The following is a 25,301-nucleotide window of genomic DNA, read 5'->3' on the forward strand; positions in this document are numbered from 1 at the left end:
CCTTTGCACACCCCAAGAGCGTTACACCACCCATGTACCATGCCTGACAACTTCCAACACACACCACCTTCCCTGTCCTACCACACATTGTCAAGCCCAAATCTACTACCTGTGCACTTCATCCATCCTTCTGCACATACCAGAGCCCTCCTTCTGTCTTCCCACCTCCCGCACACCCCCAAATATTCTCACACACCAGTACCTTCTTCCACCTACATTGCAACCCTTCTGACCATCATACAATGTTCTTCTTCCAAAGCTACAAGACAAACTCATCACACACATCCCTCCGTTTCTACCTCTACTATCCATCCCCCAAACCCTCTCTCCATACACCCCCTGCATACCTTTAGAGATACTCCCTCATCTCCTAGCTCCCTCCCACTCACAAACACACATACACCTCCTTCTATTTTCTCCTGTTTCTCTCTCCTCCTGGAGCAATTTGTAAGAAAATATAATGCGCTGCACTTACCGCACCACATTAAAATGGATGTCTCTATAGAGTTCTCTTTGTAATACTCCGTGCGAAAACGGCTGTCTTGCCTAATCTTATTATAATTACATCATCAAATCAGAATCAGCAGGCAGTTTTATTGAAGCTGGGAGGCCAATTATTTCTAGATCAATTTTAATAGGTATGTCGGGGGGTTCTCCTGAGTGGACCCTGCCTGGATGCGGCTGACCCCGCCTGAGCTGCAGATAGGAAATCCATCGTGTGTCACGTGTCTCTCATATCCGCTTCATTCAATGTATTGTGGAAAATAAAAATTGGGGAAAGAATCCATGTGTTTGTCTGCTGATGAAGCAGACACGGAAGCTAAAAGCATAAGGTGAGGGAGATGCACCCAGTACAGATGCATTTGCTTTGTCTGTGGAAAACTACGAGAGTATGGCGTTCTTCCCCTTGACAAAGATGCTGTCACTTTCGTAACAACACGGACAACCAGGTGGGCAGGCAGTCCTGGAACACAGCTGGTACAGGATTTGTAAGTGGGCTGGCGCATCATGAAACCTCAGTGTCGCAGATGCATCAACACTGGAATATCAGCTGGTGCACAGGCTACTGAATCGTGAGCAGGAAAAAAGCAACACAGAGGTCTGCTTCTCCAGTGCCTTCCACCTTGTGTTGTCATTTATGTTTGTGCAAAACGAGTGCTAAAGAGACTGTGAAAAGCTACCACCTCTGCGACGGAATGCAGAATTCTGACCTGGTAGCATTTTCTATCCACTTGGCACAAGGGACACAGAGCAGGGTAGGGAGAATCAGGCCCTTTGTGTTTGCAATTTTACCTCTGTTAATCACCTCTTTTCTTTCTTGATTTTTAAAATTCTATGATTATGAAATTGACCAAAATGGACCAGGAATTTGGTAGGGCCCTACTCATGCTGCATTGTCAAGCCTGAGAGACAGTGCGATACCTGGTTGTTAAATAACTGCATCTCTGCTGGCCTAGGTACTGCCACCAGCATTTAACCAGTTCGTGTCTGCACTGAGGACCTAGCAAATGAATATGCAGCCAGAGGCACCAGCCTTGCAAAAAACACAGTTGCAAACTAGAGACCAGATGCTCAGCTGGTGTAAATGAAGGAGTCAAAGGAGCTATGCTAAGTTACCCTGGCTGAAGATCTGACTCCAGGTCTCCAGCTGGGAAGGGAAAGGGACAAAGCAAGAGAGTTATCAGAATATATGTTAATTCAGAGGATGTAGTTTCCATTTTTTAGCCTGCTTGGTAATACATGGGTATAAAACAATGGCCAGACCTTGGTGCAGATCTAGCTCAATTAGCATGGAGGACCAGACTTCCCGTTTGTACGTGTCCTGAACGTTACATGATGGAATTTGAATCATGTCCCTCCTGGTGGTCAGCAGAAGACAATTCCATTTCCCACCAACTTTCAACCGTGGAGAGAGAAAATATCTGACTAGCTCTAGTACCAAATGGAACCAAAGGAATCTCTCCCTGGTTGAGGCCGTAGGAGCTGTGCTAAGCTTGTCTCAGCTCTCTGTCACTCTCTACATGCCAATCCAAAGATTCATTCTTGGCTTCTGCATCCTCTCCACTTCCTTGAGAGAGGAAGGATGGTCCAATGATTAGCGCCTTGGATGTGGGAGACCTAGGTTCAATTCTCTGCTCTGCCAGGGGCTTCCTGTGTGACCTTGGACAAGCCACTTAGCTTCTTTGTGCCTCAGTTCCCCATCTGTACAATGGGGATAACAGCACTACCCAACCTCACAGGGTGTTGTGAGGATAAATGTGTGAAAGACTGTGAAGTGCTTTGAGATCTATTGATTAAAAGTGCTGTATAAGAAAAAGGCATTACAATTATATGCTCAGTATTTTATGTCTCTGTAGTCTCCGATACAAAAGACACAGCAATGACCTTAGTTTTCTGAAGATAAATGTGACTCCCTTCCTGATCTTCAGTGGCCTTACCTTATAAATAAAACCATATTCATGTGTTGTTATCATAGACACGTTCCACCAATGAATGTGTCATGACCCTCTTGTAGCTATCATGGGCAATAATGGTCTGTTTCCAAGCTCAATCAATAACACATGCTTTCATTTCTAATTAGTACTTGCAAGCAATAGGCTCTAACTAAGGCTTTGATTGAGGGGGGAAAAACGGGAGATTAGAAATGTACAAATATCAAGTTAGTTTTGCTACCTAGATAATGAGGCCGCCCAGAAATTGGAAACTGCTTAAATGAGATTGTGTTCCATGAGCTTTCTTGGAGTAGGCAGCATTTAACACAACATCCTGTACCATGGCACATAGTCTTTCCTTTCGCTGCATGGCTGCATGTCTCCACAGCATTCGTGGGAGATAAATATGCACCTTTCACTTCGCACTAGCAGTAACAGGATGGAAGTTTTCACTCTGTAAACAGGCTCTGTCTTTCAGATAAATACTGTGAGGAAAACTAAGCAGAAGGCAGATAACAGCCAAAACTCATGCGGTTCCCATTATTGCTGCCACGTCAGATTCAAGTGAATAGCAGTATCTCCGGTTGAGATAACAAATAATATGTGAACATGTGCACAGCGCCTCTCTTCCTGAAGGATCCGTAAGAGTTTACAGACTTTACATACAAGAATCACTTCCCCCAACACTGAAATGCAGCCACTTCTAGGGTGAGGTGCAGCAGTGTTTAACAGTCCATAGCAGTAATTTAGGGTGGAAACTAAAGAAGAATCCCACAGCTAAATGAAACCACAGGCATAAAGTTATGTTGGCAGAATTTAGTTACCCAAGTTGGGGTTTGGCCACGACACCAGCACTATCAGCTTCATTCATTTTTAAAAACACTTCTAGGCCTGATTTTCTCTAAGTTACGCTGATGCAAATCAGAAGTAACTCCACTGACATCAAAGAATTACTCCATGCCTGAAAAATTGTCAAAGGCATTCCTGCTGTAAACATCATTTTATTTCTTTGTCAATTACTTACTAACAATATGTACTTGTTTTCCAGGATAGTAAATGTGCTAGAATATACATCCTCCCACGGTATCCCCAATTCAAATTCTTTGCGTTCTACACACTTCCTAGGCATTACACATTATCTATTACTCCACTGTGTGTGTATACACACACACAGTATTCACGTTAAATATCTTTGCAGAGAGCACATTTTGTAAATCTCATTTTTACTATGCTAGAGAAAATTCACTACTCAAGAGGCAATTGCCTGGTTTAGTTTCCTGAAATTCATAATTCTGTTTGCAGATGAATTATTACATAAACTGCTCTGAGCACTTGCTGACAGGACGGGATTCTGATAGAAAATGCCAAAATCATCAGTGTTGTGGCAGCTGAAAAAAAGTGACAGCACAGGGGTCTCCACATTTTTCCTTCTGTGGATTTACACACTCAAAGGTTTCCCATGCCCCACCTCCTCTCCCCTCACATCATGTCAACACTCATCTCTGTCTCCCACCATAATGGAGATTGGGGGAGGTAAGGGCATACTGGGCCTACCCAACCCCCTTGTCACTGGCTTGCTGAAAGAGAGAAGAATGGCTCACGTTATCATATCGCTCCTTGCGCTGATTTCCCAGAACTGTGTGTTCCTTGCAGTTTGTTCCCAGCACTTGGCATCCAGACTCAATCAATGCTGAGTTAATAAAGAGCCCAAGAACAACAGAACAGGCCAGGGTCAGGAGCTGAAGGGACTCCAGTTAGCTGGCAGTTTTTGTTCCACATCTTCACAATATTGTTAGCTCATTGCCCCGGCTCAAATCTCTAGCTTGAGTCAAATGATGCCTTAAATTGGAGCTAGCAGTCAGGGTAGGGGTTGAAGTTCGAGCATCACTGCCACTGGCGCTAGTGAGTGCAGTGTGGATGCAGCAGCTGATTTGCAACAACTCTTCTGCTGCTACTCGAATCACCCCGTGTAGCTGGAGTGTTGTTTGCTCTCGCTTGCATAGGGCAAGCGAGAGCAAACTGTTGCAGTGAAGGCAAGCCCTCTGCGGCCGGGGGAGGAAGTAGTGCCTGGGGAACCCTAGAATAGGATGAGGTGAATAACAGCTTTCTGTGCCAGAACTGCCCAGTCCAGGCTGGCAGGGACAGCTGCAAAGGTGCTGCAGTGGGAGGGTTGGGAATGTATGATACGCAGTAAGCCTTGACTAGACTAGAGATTAAAGGTGTGATGTCTGCCTGTGCTAGCTGGGTGGTGGAGTTAGAGCCTAGGGTGACCCAGTGCAGGCCAGACAAGCAACCTTACCAGTAAATCAGCGTGTCTCAGCCAGGCCCTGAGAGCATGACTGGCAGCTTGATTTGCCTTGACTGATGGAAAAGGAGAGGAAGGAGAATTCAGCAAACTAAAAACAAAGCTCCTTGAAGCTTCCTTTGGTTGTTTCCTTGATTGGAAGGTGAAAGGAGAAAGGTTCCTCTGGTTGTTTAGAGAGACTTTTGCCAAGAAAGGGGATCCTGGATCCTTAAAGCAACAATGCTGGGGCTTATTGTCGCAGATACATTCCTGTGCTACAGCAAGTATCACCAGGTGCATCTTCAAATGAAATGGACAAGTTACCATTTTCTTTCTCACATGCACACAGGAGGGTGGGCCCATACACAGGTGGACACAACACACACGACTGCTTTTCACATGCCAAAAACTGCTCAGCCTACAATCGCATTCATTTCACACTGTCTTGACTTCAGATCCATCTCTTTCCAAGTTCCTTGATCTCCAGGAAAAGCTGGATCAACTGGGGAGATGAGAGACTATCTTAAAAAGAAGTTTTGAGAAACCTCCAAGTGGAAGGAAAAAAGCCAATTGCATTTCTTGTGCCTCACACACACACAAAAGCTCTTTTCTCTCTGGCGTTATAAGGAGGGTCCGCCAGCTGCCTTGCTGTGATAATTAATCGACATGTAAACCCAAATCTGGCAGACACTTGTGTGAAAAGATCACAGAGGTCGTCCTAACAGCTCAGTTCAGTTCCATAAAATGCACCTCATTTAGGAAGAGCCTGAGAATGTAATAAACTGGGTAGCTCTCGTATATATGGGACCTTCCAGCTTTCAGATCACCTGGTAAATAAAACCAGGATGGGATTTGTTTCACTCAGCTGCAAAGTAGCAGCAACTAAAGAAATAGATTATTTTTTTATTTCTTCAGAAAAATTAGTAATAGCTTGTCAAGAGCATCTCCAGCTCCCCTCCAACTGGGCAATGGGCATAAAGTGCATGTACTGCTGCCAGCTCAAACAGGCAAAAAACCTGAATGTATTAATTAATATCAGTCTTCTCTCTCACACACACACACTCTTACTCTTTACTCCTGGGGGAATTCCGCACCACTGTACATGAACAGAATTTATGTCCCCCACAGATTTCTTTGTTTCACCACAGAAAAATGACTTTCTGATGGGGAAGCAAAAGAAGCCACAAGAGCGGTCATGCAATGTGACCATCCCCAGAGGTATATTTCGGGTGCAGCCAGCAGAGAGGTAAATAATTGTGGGGCAGGAGGCAGGACTGGGGAAGACCCGGCTGGTGGCTCCTACCCTGTACCGGGCTCAGCTGCTAGTCTGGACTGGGCTGCGGAGGATGGGACTTCCTCTTACCCTGCATGGCATCCAGGGCCAGGTCAGACCCACCCTCAGATTTCTCCCCTGCCTGTAGGAAGCTCTGAAATCTCCTTCCTCCCCATGCTTCCTGCAGCCAGTGCTCCTCAGTTGCAGGGGGAGGGATCTCTGTACAGGGAGCTGCTCTCCCATCTGCCCAACCCCTGTTCATCCAGAGCCCCCTCATACTTCATCTCTCCCACCGAGCAGCAGGGCCCTCACACCCAGAACCCCCCTGATGAGCCCCACTCCCTCTGCACCTGGACCACCCCTGCGAGCAACCCACATCCAGATCCCCACCCCACTGACTCCCAACCAGCTACACCTGGATCCCCACCCCACTGAGGCCCACTCCGCCAGCATCTGCACCCGCCTACTGAGCCCCCCACACCCAGACCCCCCACCCAAGCTTTATCCCCCTCACACCCAGACACCTCTCCTGCTGAGCCTCAACCACTTTCACCTGGACCCCATTGCAGAGTCCCATTACCGTTGCACCCAGAACCCCCTAATAAGCCCCTGTGCATCCAGATTCCCCCAGCACCCAGGCCCTCCACTGAGCCACCCGAACCCAGATTGCCCCACACAGAACCCTCTCAATCCACACCTGGATCCTCTCCCCTCCCCCCACTAAGTCCTTGCACACTTGGATCCTGCCTTGATGAGCCTGCCTGCCCACACCTGGTGCACCTGGCATGGAGGGGCAGAGCCCTGGGATGTTTCTGGGGCAGGCCTCGTCACTGCGCTGTGTCAGGGTTGGGTGCAGCCTCACTGCTGAGTCCGTGTTCCGGGGCAGGGGGAGGGAAGCTGCACAGTGATCTCTCACCTCTGTGCAGCCAGTGGCCTGTGCTCCCACTGCCATTCTGGAGCCTCCACATTTCTTTGACAAATAAAATTTGCAGAATTTTTCAGTTTTAAAATATTGTGTGCAGAATTTTTATTTTTTTGGTGCAGAATGCGCTCAGGAGTAACTCTTATCCAGAGCACGTTCAAGTGAACGAATTGCAACTGACTTTTGACCAGGCCCATACTGCTCTCCTGTACACATCGCATCTCTCCTTTTTCCTTGTAGGTAGCGCAGTGCAAAAAACACCAACCAAGCAATACCTCCCCTCTACCCACCGGCTACATGAATGCAAAGCTGCAGCTAAGAGATCATACATGCACAAAAATGTCAAGCTCTGCTTCTCTTGGCGAGTGTAACTGTGTCCCCTGGCTGATGTAGTCTGTTGGTACTTCACACCAAAGCATCAGAGAACAGCAGACCTCAAGAGGGCATCTAGTCTAGTCCCCTGTGCTGAGTTAGGACCAAGTAAACCTGGACCATCCCTGGCAGGTGTTTGTCTAACCTGTTCTTAAAAACCTCCAATGATGAGATTCCACAACCACAGTTGGAAGCCTATTTCAGAGCTTAACCATCCTTAGAGTTAGCAAGTTTTTCCTACTATCTAACCTAAATCTCCCTTGCTGCAAATTAAAGTGATCACTTCTTGTCCGGTCTTCAAATATGTTATGGGATGCTAAGAGAATGGTGATCAATTGTTCTCCATGTCCACTGAAGAGTGTTCTCAAGTTCCCCATCAGTCTTCTTTTCTCAAGACCAAACATTCCCAGTTTTGGTAACCTTTCTTCTCAGGTCAAGTTTTCTAAAGCTTTTATCATTCTGGTAGCACTGCTCTGGACTCTCTCCAATTTTCCTCATCTTTCATAAAATGTGCTGCTCCGAACTGGACACATTATTCCAGCTGAGACCTCGCCTGTGCTGAGTGAAATGGGACAACTACCTCCCAGGTCTTCTATATGACACTCTTGTTAATATGGCCCAGAAAATTAGCCCTTTTTGTGCCTGCATTACACTATGGACTCACATTTTGTTTGTGATACACCGTAACCCCCAGATCCTTTTCAGCAGTACCACTGCTTAGCCTGTTACAAAGTTGATTTTTCCTTTCTAAAGTGTCGTGCTTTTTCCCTTGTCTTTATTGACTTTCATCTAGTTAAATTCCATGGAATTCATGGCTATTTGCATAGTTGTAGTTCAAAAGTGCAGTGGGGTGCAGGGAGGGGGAACAGCTGAGGATGCCTGGTGTGCTGACAATGTTTAGCAGTGAGATGAAAAGGAAGGACGACCCCCTGTGGGGAAGAGCGTGGCTGGCCGGAATCTGCAGTGAGGAGAATGGATGAAGGTCTGTAGCCAAAAGGAAGGGGCAGCACTTCTGCTCTGGCCTGTTCAAGGTCTAGATTAGGACCCGGCCAAGCCACCCTAACCATAGTCCTGTGAGTACAGGTTTGGAGGGTCAGGCCCCGCCTGCCAAACCAGGGAGCAAGCAAACACTTAGCACTAGAACAAAAGTGCCCTTTCCTGCCTGGAGGTGAATAGGGAGGAAAATGAGCTGGCTGACCAGTTAATAAAAGCACACTCATTTCTGGTTAACTTGAGCACGTAAGGAGCTATTTTAGGCCTTGGACGGAGGTTTCACTCAGCAGAGAATACAGCCATTATAAACTTGAAAATCAATAGACTTCCCGGTGAGCACTTAAGAGAGTTTGTCTTTCTTTCCTTTTCTTCTGTCTGCTGGACTCACCACTCCAGTATTAATGGGCTGTTCACAGGCAAATGCAAGAAGCTGAGGTAACACACTTGTAAGAAGATTAAAAGTGACAGAGACTGCTACTCCCTTGTGGCAGGGCCGCCCAGAGGTGGGGGCAATCTGCCCCAGGCCCTGGGTCCTGCAAGGGCCCCATGAGCCCTGGCCCAGCTGCAGTCCGGGTCTTTGGTGGCATTTCGGTGGCGGGGGGCCCTTCAGTGCTGCCAAAGATGCCTCAGATCCCCTGAATCCTCTGGGCGGCCCTGCATTATGGACTTGAAGGGCCAGACTTCAGCGGTTGCCAGTTGGCATATCCCCACTGCAGTGAATGAAGCTGTGCTGATTTACATCAGAAAAGGATCTGTATCTTTCCACTGGTATCATCTGGAGATGCAGTGTGGGACAGAAGTGGCAGAGATTTTCCAGGCTATTCAGACCCAAGGCATTACTGAAGCTGCTCAATCAGTTGCAATAGTAGGTATTGTTTGCAGGGGGGGAGGCCACAGAGATCAGTTTGTCTCTTTCAGAAGGAAAACACCTAATCCTGTGAGTGATGTGTGAGGTGCAGGACCTGTTTGTTCCTGCAGGTAGGTCACAAAACCCCACATGGAGATAAAACACTTGTGTTCAAGGTTTAGTGGCTGCAACCTTATAAACGACAGCCATGCAGATCTACCCCATCTGTGCCATGACTGCTACCCTTTTACTGTGTATCACTGCATTGGTCCCACTCTGCTGAAAGCTCAGCTCCATACCCCCGAGTACAGGCCCCCTCCCCCCCGCCCAACCTGCCTTCAGGGCTCAATCTCCACATCCCAAGAAATGTTACCGCTTCACTCTTCTCCTCCTAGGTGACATGCTATGACCTCTGCCCCTATCTGTCAACCCCTTCCCCCACATCATCATCTTGCTGGCAAGTTACCAGCCCACTGCCTCCACCCCAACCTGTCCAGTTGTGATCACAAACACAGTGAATAAAACGTGTCGCTACGCAACTCAGTAGAAACATGGACACCAATCGGCTCTTCTGGCAGCAAGTTAATGGCCCAACTATAAATCCCTTCATTGTCCCCTCTGTACTCTCAACCCCTGCAGAGCGGTGGGTGGATCAGCCTTCTTCCAGGGCAGCCCAGACCAAAAGACCTGGCCCCTGCCTGGCAGTCCTGTGGGTTCTGCCCCTCCCTCGGGCCTCCCTACCTTCTTCCCTTGGATCCCGGCTGATACAGGCGAGAGTTTGGGCTGGCCACATCTCCTAGTTCCATTAGATGGTCCCAATAAACCTGCTCCAGCTGAGGGAAGATCCAGGATCCAGAAAATGGGGCTGAAAAAGATCCATTAGGCCCGATGGATTTTCCCCCTGGCCAGGGCAGGTTTTAGTATTTTCCACATTTGGAAAACCACCCCTGTTTTCTCCCCCATCAGGCATCCTCAACACAATGGCCAGTGTCCTCTCTAGGTCAGGGCTGAACTGCTTTGACAAGGCCATCGTAGCAAACCCACACTGCAGCTTCCCAGCACCTCTGGCTCTGCAGCTATGTTCCACAGCTCCGGCCTGTGCCTATTCAGCTGTGCTGAATTCACTTCCAAAAGGACTGGCTAAAGCTTGTAATTCTACAGCAGGACTCTTGGCTCCCCTTAATACGCTTTGTTCCCCTCCCTCCTCACCACTGGTAACATCTCCTCCCACTGAGTCTGAAAGAGAATGCCTGACATTATCCAGTGCAAGATGTGAAAGGGCTTTGAAATGACGACTCACCCCTCGGAAGATGAAGCTCACACTGATGAATAACCAGTCACTCCACACTGTTTACGGGAGAGTGGTGGGATATGGGTTCCACATCTGAAATGCCCAAAGCTTTTGTCTGATGGGGCCTGCTCACATTCACAGCCCAGTGCAGCTCGCCTCAGACCTCACTGACATCTTAGAGGTGGTGACTCAACTCTGGCCTATGTGTGTGAGTCACTACAACCCAGAGGGGTTGGGTTTCAAACATCCTGTGCATAGCCTATAGTGCAGCCACACTGTACATGAATGTAGTAGAGGAAATAGCACCATTACCAGAGGATACAGGTTTCAGAGTGGTAGCCATGTTAGTCTGTATGAGCAAAAACAACGAAGATTGTGGCACCTTAGAGACCACAAGGATTCCTCGTTGTTATTACCATTGCAGATTGTCCTCAGGGAAACACACTGCAGAGACAGGCAGGGCATTTCAACAGATGTGGAGCTACGAGTCTTGCTTTCCTCTTGCACAATGGAGTGGTGCCTCTTTGCTCTGCATTAGTGTAGTTGTGATTAGGGAGGGTGCCTCACACAGCATCCAAGGAGCAGAGAATTGCAAGCACCAGTAACTTACTATCATTGTCAAATCCACCTGCACAGTTAATACAATTTAAGCCAGCCATCTCTTGAGGTAAATTTACTGTCTCCCAGTAAATTTGTCCTAACCTCATTTCTCTCACTCCTCTCTGCTGCTACTGCAGCTCCCAGTCTGCAGCAGATCATGATGTCTTGGCAAAGCAGATCAAAGAGGCAGTTCTCTTCCAACTGCTCAGTGTTTTCTTTTAAACATATTTTAGCTTTAATGATTTCCTTTGACGCCTTTGGCATGCGCCATCTGATTGCTCATCCAGCACCCCCTATCCTACACCCGCTTTTTGAAGATGGGGGTCATTTCTCAGTGAGGCAGCAGAATATTTTTGTTCTTATGTAGTCGTTTTAAATTCTTAGTGAAGTGAGTTGGGTTTCGGGATGGAGGAGGACGTTGTGGATTCCAGCTGACAGCCCTGGAGACTGAAGCCCTCCGGGCAGTACCAAACAACATTCGCCCCCGCCACCCCATGTGCCTCCACTGATGGAGAAAGCTCCTATGAGGGGTGATGTCTCATTTACCTCAGTGACGAGCACAGGGAGACTGGACCGAAGTGGAGGATGATGCTCGAACCCAGTCAATCCTTGACCTCTTTCCCCACTCTCAACAAGGGTGCTAATTAGTACCAGCTGCAGCGTTCATTTGTGATGTGATCACCTGTCCATTAAGAATGGGACTAAGACACTGACCACTTTTCAAACAGCTATTCAGAGCAGCAGACTGCATAGAGAGCTATGCTGCCTAACGCCTTAGAAAGCACTTACAGGTTTAATTACTTTATTCTAATCGTAATAAAAAGAAAGCTTCACAGAACTCAGTGAGCGCCAGACATATCCAGACTCAAAAAAAAAAAAAGCCCTCTTTTTCTTTTAGCCTAGCCAGTAGGAAAAGAGGATATTCAGCATTTTGCAAAAGGCACGAGGTTTTGCATAGACCATCATTTCTGCCCTGTGTTAAAAGCCCCATTACAACCTTTGTGTCTGGCAGTGCTACGGAATTTTAATTATTTCTTTCTTTACACGCTCTATTGTAAAATGATTATGCCAGCCCCCTAACCCCCAAAAGGGAGGTGTACCTTCTGAAAAGCATCATCGTAAACAATGCCTGGGTGAACACATGCCTCAAGTGCCATACACAGAACAAATTGGGGTTGCACACAGATAAACATACCTGATTTTATTTGCCTCAATGGGAAAACAAAAAGCCTTGCACAATTAAATCCACGATCCCCGACTAGCCTTTCTATTCATGTATATATTTTAAGTATATTAAACATACTCACTTTTCTATCTTTTTCCTACTTACCAGCAGAATATTTTCTATTCCACACGAGTTTACCTTAAGAGCTTGCTTTGCAGCTAGTGGCTCACAGATAAATCTTGTTTTCTGGTTTCCCTTTATTCAGTAAGGCGGGGGAGAGAGAGAATTTTTGCCTAAGAGGGTTGGTTTCAAAAGAAAAACAAACCATATATTGAATGCAGCATTTTACCTGTTGTGTCTCTGTGAGTCTAGCCTTCCAACACAAATCTGCAGGGTCTCTAAGGTAACGGTATATGGCACCAATGACAGTCAGCGGACAGAGGCGCACCTCATTACTACTGGTTTGGAAAATGCTGAGAGGCACTGTATGACGGGAATGAGCACAGCACTCAGCAACCAGTGCAGATTCTAGATTCACAGTGAGACCCTCACAGATTCGGACCAGAATAAAAACTAGTAAATTAAAATCTCTGGCCAGGACCCTGCAAACACCTGGGTATATGAGCAATCTCACAACTCTCTGAGACAGAGCCCATCTTATATATGAACAAACATTAATGCTATAACAACACTGGACGGCTTCAACGGGCATATCTGAATGCACGAGTCAGTGTTTGCACAACTAGTGTCTACGCATGTATCAGTGGAGTCTACCTAATGCAAAGAAAACGAAGTATAATTTCCACAGAATATTCTCCCTCGAAAGTATGAGCGGCTGCAAATGAACAGGTCTGGGTACAGTCACTTCACCCAGGCCATTTCATTCTTTCTTCACTTGCTATATTCCCACGCAAGTAAATTCCCACCCAGTCCTCTGGGTTTTGAAACAATGATGTATTGTTAGCTATAGAGAGAGGCATTAATATGTGAGGTATTTAATCAGAATTAACAATCTCAAAACTAATTTAATACCAGGGTGCATTAGTACATTTCAGGGCTCCAGGCATTTTCTGTTACTGCACTACAGTCAATGAATAGAAAGACTTTTTATGAACAAAGTGGAAACCAGTTACCTTTGGATTACTGGATGTATTCAATATATTGTCCCCAACACTTGAATCTGGCTGTGGCGGTTGGGTGGACTAACATAACTATACATCACCTTTTTGTTTCCTTGATTCCCAGAACTATTGGGGGTCAATTTGTCCCTGACAGTCATTTAGAACTGCATCTGAGCTATTCTACCCTTTGTTGGCTGGTAATAGTCCCAGTGGGGCCTTTTTGCCATCCAAGCATTCTTGGGATGCAGCAGCACTTTGGCCCCAGACACACCTAGAGGGAAGGAGAGGCGACAGCGCTGTTTTTGTCAATGCTAAGGCATGCAGAGTTCCTCCCCTGCCAGGACAAGCTTGGTCACTTTGTTAAGGCAATTTACAGTCCTTTTGACACCAAATGTTCCAGAGGGGCTGAAATGGGAGCCAAAATCTGGCCCCCACGGTCTTCTATATGCAGATCTTGTTCACTGGCAGAGCTATTGCTAATATTCAACAAACACCTGCACCGCTTTAAAATAATAATAATAGTAAAATGCAAGATGGCCGATCACAGTGGACACAGATATAACTGAGGGGTAAAGCACTGAGGGGATTAATGACAAGATGGATGGATCTGATGTCCTGGGATGTAGCAACTCTTAATCCCTGAGGAAATACCAAGATTGTTCCCAAGGCCTTTGTTGTTAATATACACTGACCCGGAAAGACCAAAGATAGTTGGTGTTGATCCTGCTTTGAGCAGGGCGTTGGACTAGATGACCTCCTGAGGTCTCTTCCAACCCTAATCTTCTATGATTCTATGACATAGCATAGGTGTACAGGTGCTTCTGTGGATGATGTAGTGTCAACTGCTACATTCAGAGCATTTCTAGAGAATATTAATATTCAATAACCTTGTTTAGTTATATCTTTCTGTACCATTCATCCCATAATCAATCTTAAAGTACAGGAACCGCGTTTCTCTCTTACTGTGGTTAAATCTGGACTGACTCCAATGTCTGAGTATGAGCATCTGTGTGTGTATGTGTGCATGGTCATGCCTGTGTGTTCATATGTATGCATGTGCACATGACAGAAATGGAGGGAGAGAGATATTTTCATGAGGTAAACAGCATTCAATCCATGTGAAATGGTGTGGGATTAGAACAGAGGTTTTGTTGTAGTCCAGCTGAGTTTGATTATTTGTTTGCAGCTCTGTGATACAATCCACAGCCTTTCACATCCACCTCCTCTATTACCAAAGTTTATTTCTCTTCACTTGAATCTTTTAGGGAGTAAACACTATAGAAATTTTTACTTTTTGGATCTACTGTAGAAAACAAAAAAGTGTTCCAGCCTTGAGAGCAAAAGTCTCTTTACTTATTCATTCTGCTTATTGTAGCACTAATGTAACAAGACTGCCAGACAATGATTTGTAGTGTTCACTGAACTAGACAAAAAAGTACAGACAGGTCACATAGTCTTAATTTCTAACCATATGGCACTTCCAGGCAAAGTATAACTACTTCCATTGCCTCAACTTCGTATAGCAGAGAGCACCAGAATTTGAAAAATGCATGACCTTACATATGTATGTCATTATAAAGACAGAGTACTTTACTCAGTGCTTAAAGACACTTGGTTGCTGCCTTTCCATGCAGAAGTGATGGGGGATGCAGGGAGACCCCACTCCTACTGTAATGTTTATTCTGACTTAATGTAGCTGCACCACAATAATATTTGGTATTTCTCACACACTGTAGGAGCAAACCACCAGGGCCCAGGACATAATTTGGGGTCCCAATGGGAAGATGAGCAGGTGAAAATCAGTAAGTACCTATATATGGTATTTGTTTTAAAAGGAGAGGTTATATTAGCTGTCGGTGCAATATTCATTTTACCTAGGTTTCCTTCGCTGAGGATGCTCCATTCCAGCTCACACCCCTTAACCATCACTGGAGTTTGGAGGAAGATCTGGCCCAGACTGTGTGTATATACCTATATCCTCTTATTTATTTCATCAGTTTCCCACACTGTACTAGTTTCCATCAAACATTTACTCTCTACACCCCTTGCACCCCCAATAGACTTTTAACCTTTTGTGCTCCAGTGTATGAATCGTGAACCATCTTGGGGGAGGTTTTTATTTTGCTTGTGTTGGTAAAAAAACAGACAAACAAAAAAACTCTAAAAAACCCTAAAAAACTGCAAGTCCTTATTAGGATTTAACCTAGGAAGTGAGAAAGAGCCCCCCCCCCCGCCCCACCAAAAATAAAAAGTCTCTGAGGCAGCTGGCATATTTAATGTGGATAAAGAAAACAAAGGTATATTCAGAGTTTAGGTTTTATTCAAGTTAGGGTGGACGGACTAAGGTCAGAAAGGTCCTTTAGCCAGCAACAGCATTTTATTGTATTCACTTATTCAGTAAACGAGGCCAATTAATGAAAACTCAAATCATTCTGAAAACTCCCTAATGAGATTTAGGAGCTAAAAGATAACAGTCAACTGGCGAGTTTCAGTTCCCAGGTGTCTTAGAAGCACAGGCTGAGCATGAGCCTTCAGGGGATTGGGACAGGATGGGAGAATTGGCAGAGGCTGGCTTGGATCTTGAATCTCTCAGCACAGGCTTCGTGGAGGTCAGGCAGGATGAAGGCCTGTTGATCTGTGCAGATCCACTAGCATTCTGTGAATCACTGTCCCCTGCAGAGCCCGCCAGAACAACCTGGCAACTGTAGCCCTCAAGCAGCTTTGCGGCCTGAAGAAAGGATACTCAGTTTGGCTAGGGGCACATGACTCAGCCCTGGGTGACTAACAAACCATGGATTTAAACCTCAAATGTAGGGTTCAGGAGATGCACCTTGCCCTTTCCTTTGTGATTCTCATTAGAACAGCGTCCAGCTCTCACAGCTGAGCTGGACTGCAAAGCTGAGGTTAGGAAGGTGTTCAGACACCCACAAATGGCAAAATCCCAGCAAGAGCCACATCAGTCAGACGGCAGCAAACCTTTGTGACTGTCAGCACGTCAACACTGTAAAGGATGTTAGAGGCATCACGCTGACAAGGACAAAGCAGTTGGAGGAACATCCTTGAAAAAGTGTAAGCGAATTCCAGTACAAAAATAAAAATGGCAAAGCATTGTTCCATCTAGGTCTGTGCTATCTCATCCTTGAGTTTTGATTGATCTGAGCTGGAGAACAAACTATGAATAGCTATGAAGATCAAAGGGTTTTCTTTCATTAGAACATGCTTATGTTTGTCTCCTTGTGTGTTGTATATTGTAGGGCCTCACTGTACAGCAGTTAAACATGCATCACACACCTGCAGAGCCATTAGAATTCTAGGCCTACGTTTATAGATGTGACTATTGATTTTAGGTGCCTCAAGTTTTGGGAGCCCGACTTGAGATATCTGAAAGGGGTCTGATATTCAGAAAGTCTCAGTGTGCACCTGTGACAGGGTGTGCTCTCCACACCTGCCCTGAGAGAGCTGAATTAGGCCAGGTGGGCCCAATCAACCAATTAAGCTGCAAATGGGGGAGATTTAGGCTGTGTAGAGGGTGCTAATTAGTAGGAAGCTCATCTGTGAGGGAACAGGCAGGGCTCCTATCAAGCCAGGAGGCTGGTGATAGTGTAGGAGGTAGGAGGGAAGAAGCCTGCAGTCTCTCTCCCTGAGGTAAAGGAGAAAGAAAGGGGGCAGGAGCCCTGGTGCAGAGGGTCTTTGAAAGACTCCTAGAATGAAAAAACACAGAGTGACATGGCTGACAGGCTGAGTCATTAAATGGCTGTATGACATCTCCATTGGGAGGAGGAGAATGGCAATGATGGAAGAGAAGAACGGGGGTGCTGAACTAGGTGGAGATAATCCCCAGAACCGCCAGAAGGAAGCCTCCCGTTGGTGAATAGAGCACCCCATGACACCACCCTTTACGGATGGGTAAATTGCAGTAGTGAGTGGTTATGTCAGTTCATCAACTTAACAGACACAGTCAGCGTCCAAGCCAGGAACCGAATTCAGGAATCCTTCTAGATGCCTGCTCCAGCTACTGTCTAATGGTGGACAACACTTCCAGACTGAACCTCCGGAGATCGATCACTGTGGGCACGTCTGAGCCAAACCAGGAGAGCAAATTCATTGTGGAGTCAGTGTACTGAACAGAGCAACTCAACCAAAAGTACAATGGTAAGAAAAGCAAATAAAAACACCACCTCAATGTCCCAATCCTACATTCTACTGGATCTATTGAGATCACTTCTCTGTCATCCTAGTGGACAAGAGAAAAATCTGCTGAAGGCCAGTTTGTTCAGTGACAATTATCAGTAGTCATTTGATAGCTCGAGTAGAAACACGTTGCAATGTTCCCCTGAATAGTGATATATATCTGTCAGAGGCCCGTACCAAACTGCCAGTATTATCTTCAAACTACTCAGTAAACCTTGGGCACTTCTGAAATATCGTAATATTGGCTACCTAATATAAAGACCAGAGAAGGCAATGACTCAGACGCAAGCTACTGACCTAGGTAATGTGCCTAGATCACAGAGCGGTGTCCCAGATACAGGACCACTGACTGGCAATACAGTTAATGAACATTGACATTACAGGGATAATGAATGATGAGACACATTTTAGACAAAAAGTCTATATTATTTGTCCAGGGCGAGGAACACTCTCCTCTGACTCATTCCTCTGATATCCCAGCAGCTGAACAATACTCTGTAATACTTTGAGAGTGTTATACCACTTGTAATTAAGTCACGGCAATAAACAGGAATTTGCTCAGTGCAAATATGTGTGGAAGGCACTGATTTGATTTCAGATGCGTGTGTACAAATGCATTTAGCTACAGATGTAAGTATTGCTAATAACAATAGGACTTGATACTATCTGCTTTGAAAACAACATACGGTTTGGAAGTAAATCTTAACATTCCATCAAATGTCTTAATATGAACTGATTAGATTTCTTGTGCTGGAGAGTGTGATTGATATTCTGTCTCTAAGCGAGCCACCTGAGGCTGACATTTCCACTGCTGTGTAGGCTGGGCTCCTTTTCACAGATATGAATAACTTTTTGAAGTTAGGAGTGACATTTTTTTCTGAAGAGGGTTTATTAGAGAAATTAATCAGGATGGAGATTGCATTATGAAACCCCATAATTCTTTCTCAGATAAGCATCTGACTTGCTGGACTACTCACCATCAATGTAATGTGAATTAATTTGCCAAGCTACATAATATTGTCCCACAGTATTACTTCAGTAATAAATAAATCGCTTCTCGGCTCTATGAGCTAAGATCAAGCGCAGTATCTGTTCTGTCAGGGATAAGGATAGAGAAGACGATTTATCAGCATATAAGCCATCTGGCCGGAATTGGGGAACTAGACACAGGTCACAAGGACCCCAAATAGGCCCACATAGCTTGCCAAACAAAAACCGCAAGTAGGGGTATCTGAACAGTCAAGGCCGCCTGACTGTCAGGGGACTGTCTATACGGAAATGAAACACAGTACGCTTGCATTTTTAAGAGGTTATAGGAGTTTGTGTATCAAATAAGGCAATTACCTAATTGTTTATGAAATATAGAACCATAAAAGGTATAACAAATGATTTAATGAAATATGCTAATTTGCGGTTTGTAGCTATATAAGCTGGAGCAGAAGCATGCTCAGGAGGCCAGCCCATCCCTTGCATGGGAGAACGCTGACCTCCACTTGTGCACAGGTGCATACTCAATAAAGGTGCCTCAGGCTGTCTGATCAAAGTACAGAGGTGGTCTTCTTTTCCCCAACAGTTCTTATCAGTTTAATATCTGATATGTTTTCTATTTGGAATAAATGGAAAACTGCTTTCCCACCCATACCCACACAACAAATGGTGTCAGTGGAAAATAGTATATTTTCCTAAATATTACTAAATACTACAGTAAATGAGTGCTGCACTGAATTTGATTAAGCTTGTGGATTTATAGAGGCAATAGGCAAACTCTCTGTACATTCCTAGCAAATGACTTACATAAAGATGATGGATCAGAGTTCTCATTTGCTTATCTAGTGTTCATTTTTTAATGCCCAATTCCTCTACATTTTCTGCAACATGCTTACCTGACAGAAGATCTTGTCTCTAACACAACCCCAGGGTTGTTGTTATTAAAATGATTTACTTGTACTGAGGTAGCACCAAGAGTCATGGAGCAGGGGTCTCTATTGCTAGCTGTTGTGTCCCAGTACTAAGCACTAATCAATGCTCCATGTCTGTAGCCTGACCCCATTACCAGCTTCCTCAGGGACACTAGGTAATCCAAAGTGCTGCGCTGATAGGTTGTTTTTATTTTTCATACCATACACACTGAACACGATGCTGAGGAGAATCGGGAGCATTTGAGATCCCAGGTTAATACTTACAGTGCAGTCTGATCAGAAACCAATTCTCTCAGTGAGATGTTGCCAGCTCCCAGCCCCTGGAAGAGGCTAGATGGGAGACTCTGATGGTGAACCTGAATTACACTGAACAAACTAGTCACAGGGAACAGTTTAATGAAGGATTTATCCCCTGACTCTAGAAAGAAATTAGAACATAAGAACATGGGTTTTCTGTAGATTTTTTGTTTTGTTTTGCGGATTTTTTACCAATAGGTTAATTAATCACAATAACTTGGGGAATTTTGTAGGTGAACACATTTCAGCACACAGATTGCTCAATGCGACTGTTTCATTTGTGTATTCAGAACTTGATGTGTCTGATCACCTAAGTCAAGCGAAGTTGTTTCTACTCCTGAGGCCAAAAAGAGCTTCTGAGACTACCTGCACACATTTATCATCAACACCCATACCTATGTATCATAACATGGATACTTACAGTACGTTCTCTAACTGAGAACATTCTTGCAAACACAAACTCACTCAACAAATGTTCGTGGAGAACAAATGAGAAGAGTCCTGAATAGAAATGAAAGGAATCGGTGCCTCTCATTGAAAGAAAGGTTTGTGATTTCTTTAGCAGCATTCTCCCAGCTCAAATTGCACTAAAGTAACCTTTGTGTCCAGTCTGCATGAGAAATAAGTACTATTGTAAGGCAGAAAACAATGATGGGAATGACTTCAGCAGGTGTTGCTGAATGCTTCTGTGTAATGAAAAACTGCATCTAAATTATGGAAAGAATAGTGAAAACCACACTCAGTGTTTTCCCTGCACTCACCAAAGCTGAAATGCTAACAATCTATGTTGTTTGCATATTGTACTGTACCAGAGTGTCACATTAATACATTGACTATTATTACACTTTTCAGGGATTGTTAAGACTTGCATGTTGCATATAGAATCTGTCTGCAGTTCAGAGCTAGCAACCATAGTGCGTAGATGATTAGTGACATATTGTATGAAAGAGACTAGAAAGAAATATGGGAAAAGCAAAATATTTTGTTGGACAAACATCCCAAAATCTGGACACTTCTTGAGTTCGCAAAGCCAGGCTGCAAATCTTGTTGGGATAGTCTTTCCTGTGAGATTTCCTGTTGCAGATTAGGCCAAAAATACTGCTTATTCCTGGGGAACCCAAGAAGGCAGAGGAAGATTGAAATACAATAGAAAGATTAAACAAATGTTATGCAAATCACAAAAAAAGTTTGATTTGAATTTCAGGTAAAAATTCAGGTCAGTTTTTATTTTATCCAAAGCTGTTCACCCACCTTTCCCTAACTGAAAATTGCTTAACTGTTTTGAAACCTGGACATTACACTATAATGTTCTCTTTAATGACTCCTTAATGATGATTGCAGCCTGGCAAAGCAAACACAATACGAAGCCTTAGTCACACACAGCACCTTGTTTATATTGGGGTATTGGCCCACATTACAATCTCCTCATTGGTGCCCATCATATAGGATACACCTCTGCCCTTGGCAATAGGTTCTTTGCTCTTACTCGGCCCAATCAACAGTTAAAACAAACCCTATAAACAGACAGAAAATACCTGTAGTGTCTCCCATTATCTTAGGTGGACGGGCTTCTTTTCCATTGCTCTTGTGGCTGGTGTAGGGTTCCGTTGTGCTAATCCTGCCAGGGTTGTTCTTGTGTGTGTTAAGCCCTGGCACAGGTGATGTTGTGAACCCCTTAGACTGTACAGTGGTGGAAGTGGTGGTGGTGGTGGTGGTGGTTGCCACAGTAGTCGTTCTGGTTTGTAAAGCAGAAGTTGTGGTGGTGCCATAATTCCCAGGGAACGTACTGGTTTCTATGGAGTCCTCTTCCCCTGTTGGGCCCCATACAATTACTTCAGGCACCATGGTGGGCCTGCTGTCTCTGTGATCAAAACTGCTTCCTCGGAGGTGCCTTTTCCCCCTTTTCAAATGAGTCTGCTGGTCTGTACTCCTGCTGCTCCCATCTACAACCAAAGGGTCTGATTTTGCAGTAGCGGATTGCTTGGATTGCACACTTTTATAAAGAAGGCCTGCTAACTGGTCTGTGGCTTTGTGTGGCCTTTTTGAATGGTATGTTTGTATTTGCCCATGAGATCGTTCCGGATGAGAAGAAACATGGTTCCAAAAAGGGCCAGGAATCCTCAGTTGCTGTCCATTTTTAAAACTCCACAAAGGACTATGGGACAATCTATGCCAGTGGGAAGGCCTTTGCAGGAGCCTAAACCCTTGGCCTTGGGCTACAGATTCACAGATGGTGAAATCCATGGCTAGTTGAAACATGGCTATTAATATCCAAGCATGGCTTCCTACCGGGCAACCTGACCTGCGGACAGACATCGAACTGTATTAGAAAAAGAGAAAGAAAATGATTTATGTAACAGATTAGAATGCAATGTTTGTGTATCTATTAGAGTAGCATGCCTGGTTTACCCATGTTGAGAAGAAAAATCTGATAACCAGAACAGAAGAAATATAATGAAAATGACTTCTGTAGCTTCAAAAGAATAAGCTATCTGCTTTTCTACATATTAAGGGTAACATTTTCAGAAGTGACCTCAAGGTGTCTTAAGTTGAACCCCCAAAACTTGGGGTATCCAAAATCAATGTCCAGTTTTGAAATTTTGACCTAAATATTTTTTTAAGTAGGGCTATGAAACAGGACCCATATACTGCCATGCTTTGAATGACTCAAGAATGGATTCTACTATGAAAAGTCCTTAGCAATATGTCTAGCATCTGCATTTCAGAACTCAGCATTCTTAGCTGAACTGTATATTAGCTAGATACAGTGTATAACAGATATTCATGCTCCCAACATTCAGTCTCTTTATTCGCAAACTTAAATCTAACTCGAGTGGAGTAGATGTATTTCCAGTCACGGCCAGATTGAGAAGGAGACTCATGTTACTAATCCTGGCATAAAAGGCTTGATTTCATTAACCCAAATCTACCTCTAAGGTCCAAATCCTGCAACCGATGGTGTGCACAAACCACTGGGCTTCACTGACTTCAAGGACACTCCACACTGCTTGCATGAAACACACTTCAGATTTGGGGATGCCTTTGTAGTTATGAAGAATAAACATTTCACTTGCTGGTAAGATTTCTCCCCTAGCTTTATGTGTAATTAATTAATTATCAATGTGCAGATTCACACCAGAAGCCTTCACAGGAGTCATTTTCATTCTCTTCCTTGCCTTTAAATATGTTGTCTATGTATAAATTCACATATTTTAATTTTTGCATCTCAAATGCAGGTTTTTTATATCAAATTATTATTTTTTCTAATTAAAATAAAAAAACCTTTCCCTACATCTCCTTCCTATTTATCTACCTGGAGTCCATGCCCATTAGATGTAAGGAGATGAGATCATTAAATTAGAAGGGCAGCAGCAAGAGTTTTCTGAACTCAAAGACAGAAAATATATCAACGTACAACAAATTAACTTTTTCTGAAACTTCAGGGTTGAATCCGGTAAGATGAAATTCTCTCTCTCTCTCACACACACAAACACACACACGCAAATTGACTGATCCATTTTCCCTACCTGCAGCGTTCTCACAAGCTCCCAAAGTAGACCTGACATTTCACGCTAATTAAATCCAATCCCAAATCCAGGCCACGAAAGCCATAAAGAAAGTAGCCCACAGGAAATGAAACCTCATTCTTCTGCAGAACATCAGTGGTGCTGATCTTCAGGAACTGTGCTGTCAACAATGGTGAAATTGGCATGGGAACATTCTAGATCTGGGTACATACCTAACTTCGTTCAAAATACAGATACCAATAGCTATGCCACGGACAGTCTAGCAAGAGTACCAATCTAAATGCTGAGGCTACAGCATGCCACTTACACAAGTACAGTTCCAATACACAGCTTTAAAACAACATAACATTATATTAATGAGTGTGGTTTCCTTATGGGATCACTGTTTATATCCTTCTACCTCTGTTGTCAACAGCATCTAGGAAACTGACCTAATGGGTCACTTCTCTCCTTTCCGTGATGATGTGATCCTGGAATAAGAGTCTGTGTTTCCTTTATACACTGCACCTCCACGGGGCTGTAAAACATTTTATGAAATGAAACAGAACCAGACAGGACAGAAAAATAGATGAACTACAGCCTGCTGACTGTACATAACAAATGATCAGATCTGGCATGATCAGAGAGGTAGACAGAGTTAACACAAAATGGGCTGGGGAACTGACAATGTTCTAAGTGATTTTCTATTCTTCTTATAAGTGCATGGAATGCAAATTTGTTAATCAGTTACAGGCTAAGAGTGGCGTACTCTTGCTCTGCACATGTAACCCAATTGTTATTAATCAGGTGCTTCAAACACAGCAGCTATCTCTCGAGTTCATTTACCAGGCTGACTTGCTTGGCTAAGCAATGCAAAACATTGTATATTACATCATTAACTACCAGTTTACATCCCTGCAGCACACCCTGTGCTCTAGGTTTTATTAAGGGGTCTGGTATGTAACAGGCAATAAAGAAAGTGCAGTGGGGTGCACTTTAATTTTAATTAGTCTTTGCATATAAAATGAATAGCTGTACCTTGCATTGAATTGTCACCATAAGTCACTTTTTTATTTTGCTCTGATTTAAAATATTCAGACTCTCTTTCATATTGAAGCATTGCTGCTTCTCCACTTTTATTCCAGGCTACAAAGTTTTCAGTTTTAACCTCCCCTGTCCCCCTAAAGTTTTACTTAACTAATCTGAAGTACAGTTTGCTAAAATTATAAATCAGCACAATGTCTGAGATACATGCCCATATTCTTTTCTCTTAAGAATCATTGGGTCAAATCATAGATTCATAGAATCCAAGGACAGAAAGGACCATTGTGATTTTCTACTCTAACCTCCTGTAGAACACGTGCCAGAGAACTTCTCCAGGATAATTCCTAGAGCAAATCTGTTAGAGAAACATCCCATCTTGATTGTAAATGACCAGTGATGCAAAATCCAGCATCACACATGGTAAGCACTTCCAGTGCTTAATTACTCTTACCATTAAAACTCCTGAAATCTTTAGTTGGCTTTATACAGCATTTACCCCAGGAAAGCTGGGACTGCAGTCAATGGGAGTTAATAGGTGCCTTTCATGAATAGGTGGGCTAACCCTTTCCTGCCTGACACCCTGTGCAGTCATTCATGCCAGTGAAAAGCAGAGGCAAATCCCTACCATTCTTTTCTGGTAACACTTTTACATTCATGTGGTGCCTGAGTAAATGAAGGTAGATAAGAATAAGACTCAGACACTCAGAAACGCAGTCCACCGCCCCTTTAAAAAGCTACCTCTCTATGTAGGGCCATATTTTCCAAATCACATCCTCCTCTTCTTTCTTAGCCCTTGTCTACACTTGCAAGTTGCAGCGCTGGTGAGGGGGTTACAGCGCTGCAACTTAGCAGGTGTCTACGGCCTTGTCTACACTTGCAAGTTACAGCGCTGGTGAGGGGGTTACAGCGCTGCAACTTAGCAGGTGTCTACACTTAAAAGCTCAGCCAGCGCTGCAACTCCCTGTTTGCAGCGCTGGCTGTACACCTGTGTCTGCTTCCGGTGTAGCGAGACCAGTGCTGGTGATGCAGCGCTGGTCATCAGGT

General features: G+C 44.4%; 1 protein-coding gene across 3 annotated transcripts in view; it reads right to left on the reverse strand.

Annotated features, from left to right (window-relative positions):
- AJAP1 (adherens junctions associated protein 1) overlaps nucleotides 1-25,301 on the reverse strand; it is a 110,432-nt gene that overhangs the window by 39,886 nt on the left and 45,245 nt on the right. For 2 of the 3 annotated variants that reach the window (XR_012654769.1, XM_032763762.2), the window contains exon 2: nucleotides 21,243-22,027. Coding sequence is in view for 1 of the 3 variants with exons in the window: in XM_032763762.2 (XP_032619653.1) it covers nucleotides 21,243-22,027 (785 nt within the window). In the remaining 2 variants the exon portion in view is untranslated. The remainder of the gene's footprint in view (nucleotides 1-21,242; nucleotides 22,028-25,301) is intronic. The other variant, XR_012654770.1, reaches the window with a different exon arrangement.

This window comes from Chelonoidis abingdonii, chromosome 23, assembly GCF_003597395.2.
Source record: "Chelonoidis abingdonii isolate Lonesome George chromosome 23, CheloAbing_2.0, whole genome shotgun sequence".
NCBI lineage: Eukaryota > Metazoa > Chordata > Testudines > Testudinidae > Chelonoidis > Chelonoidis abingdonii.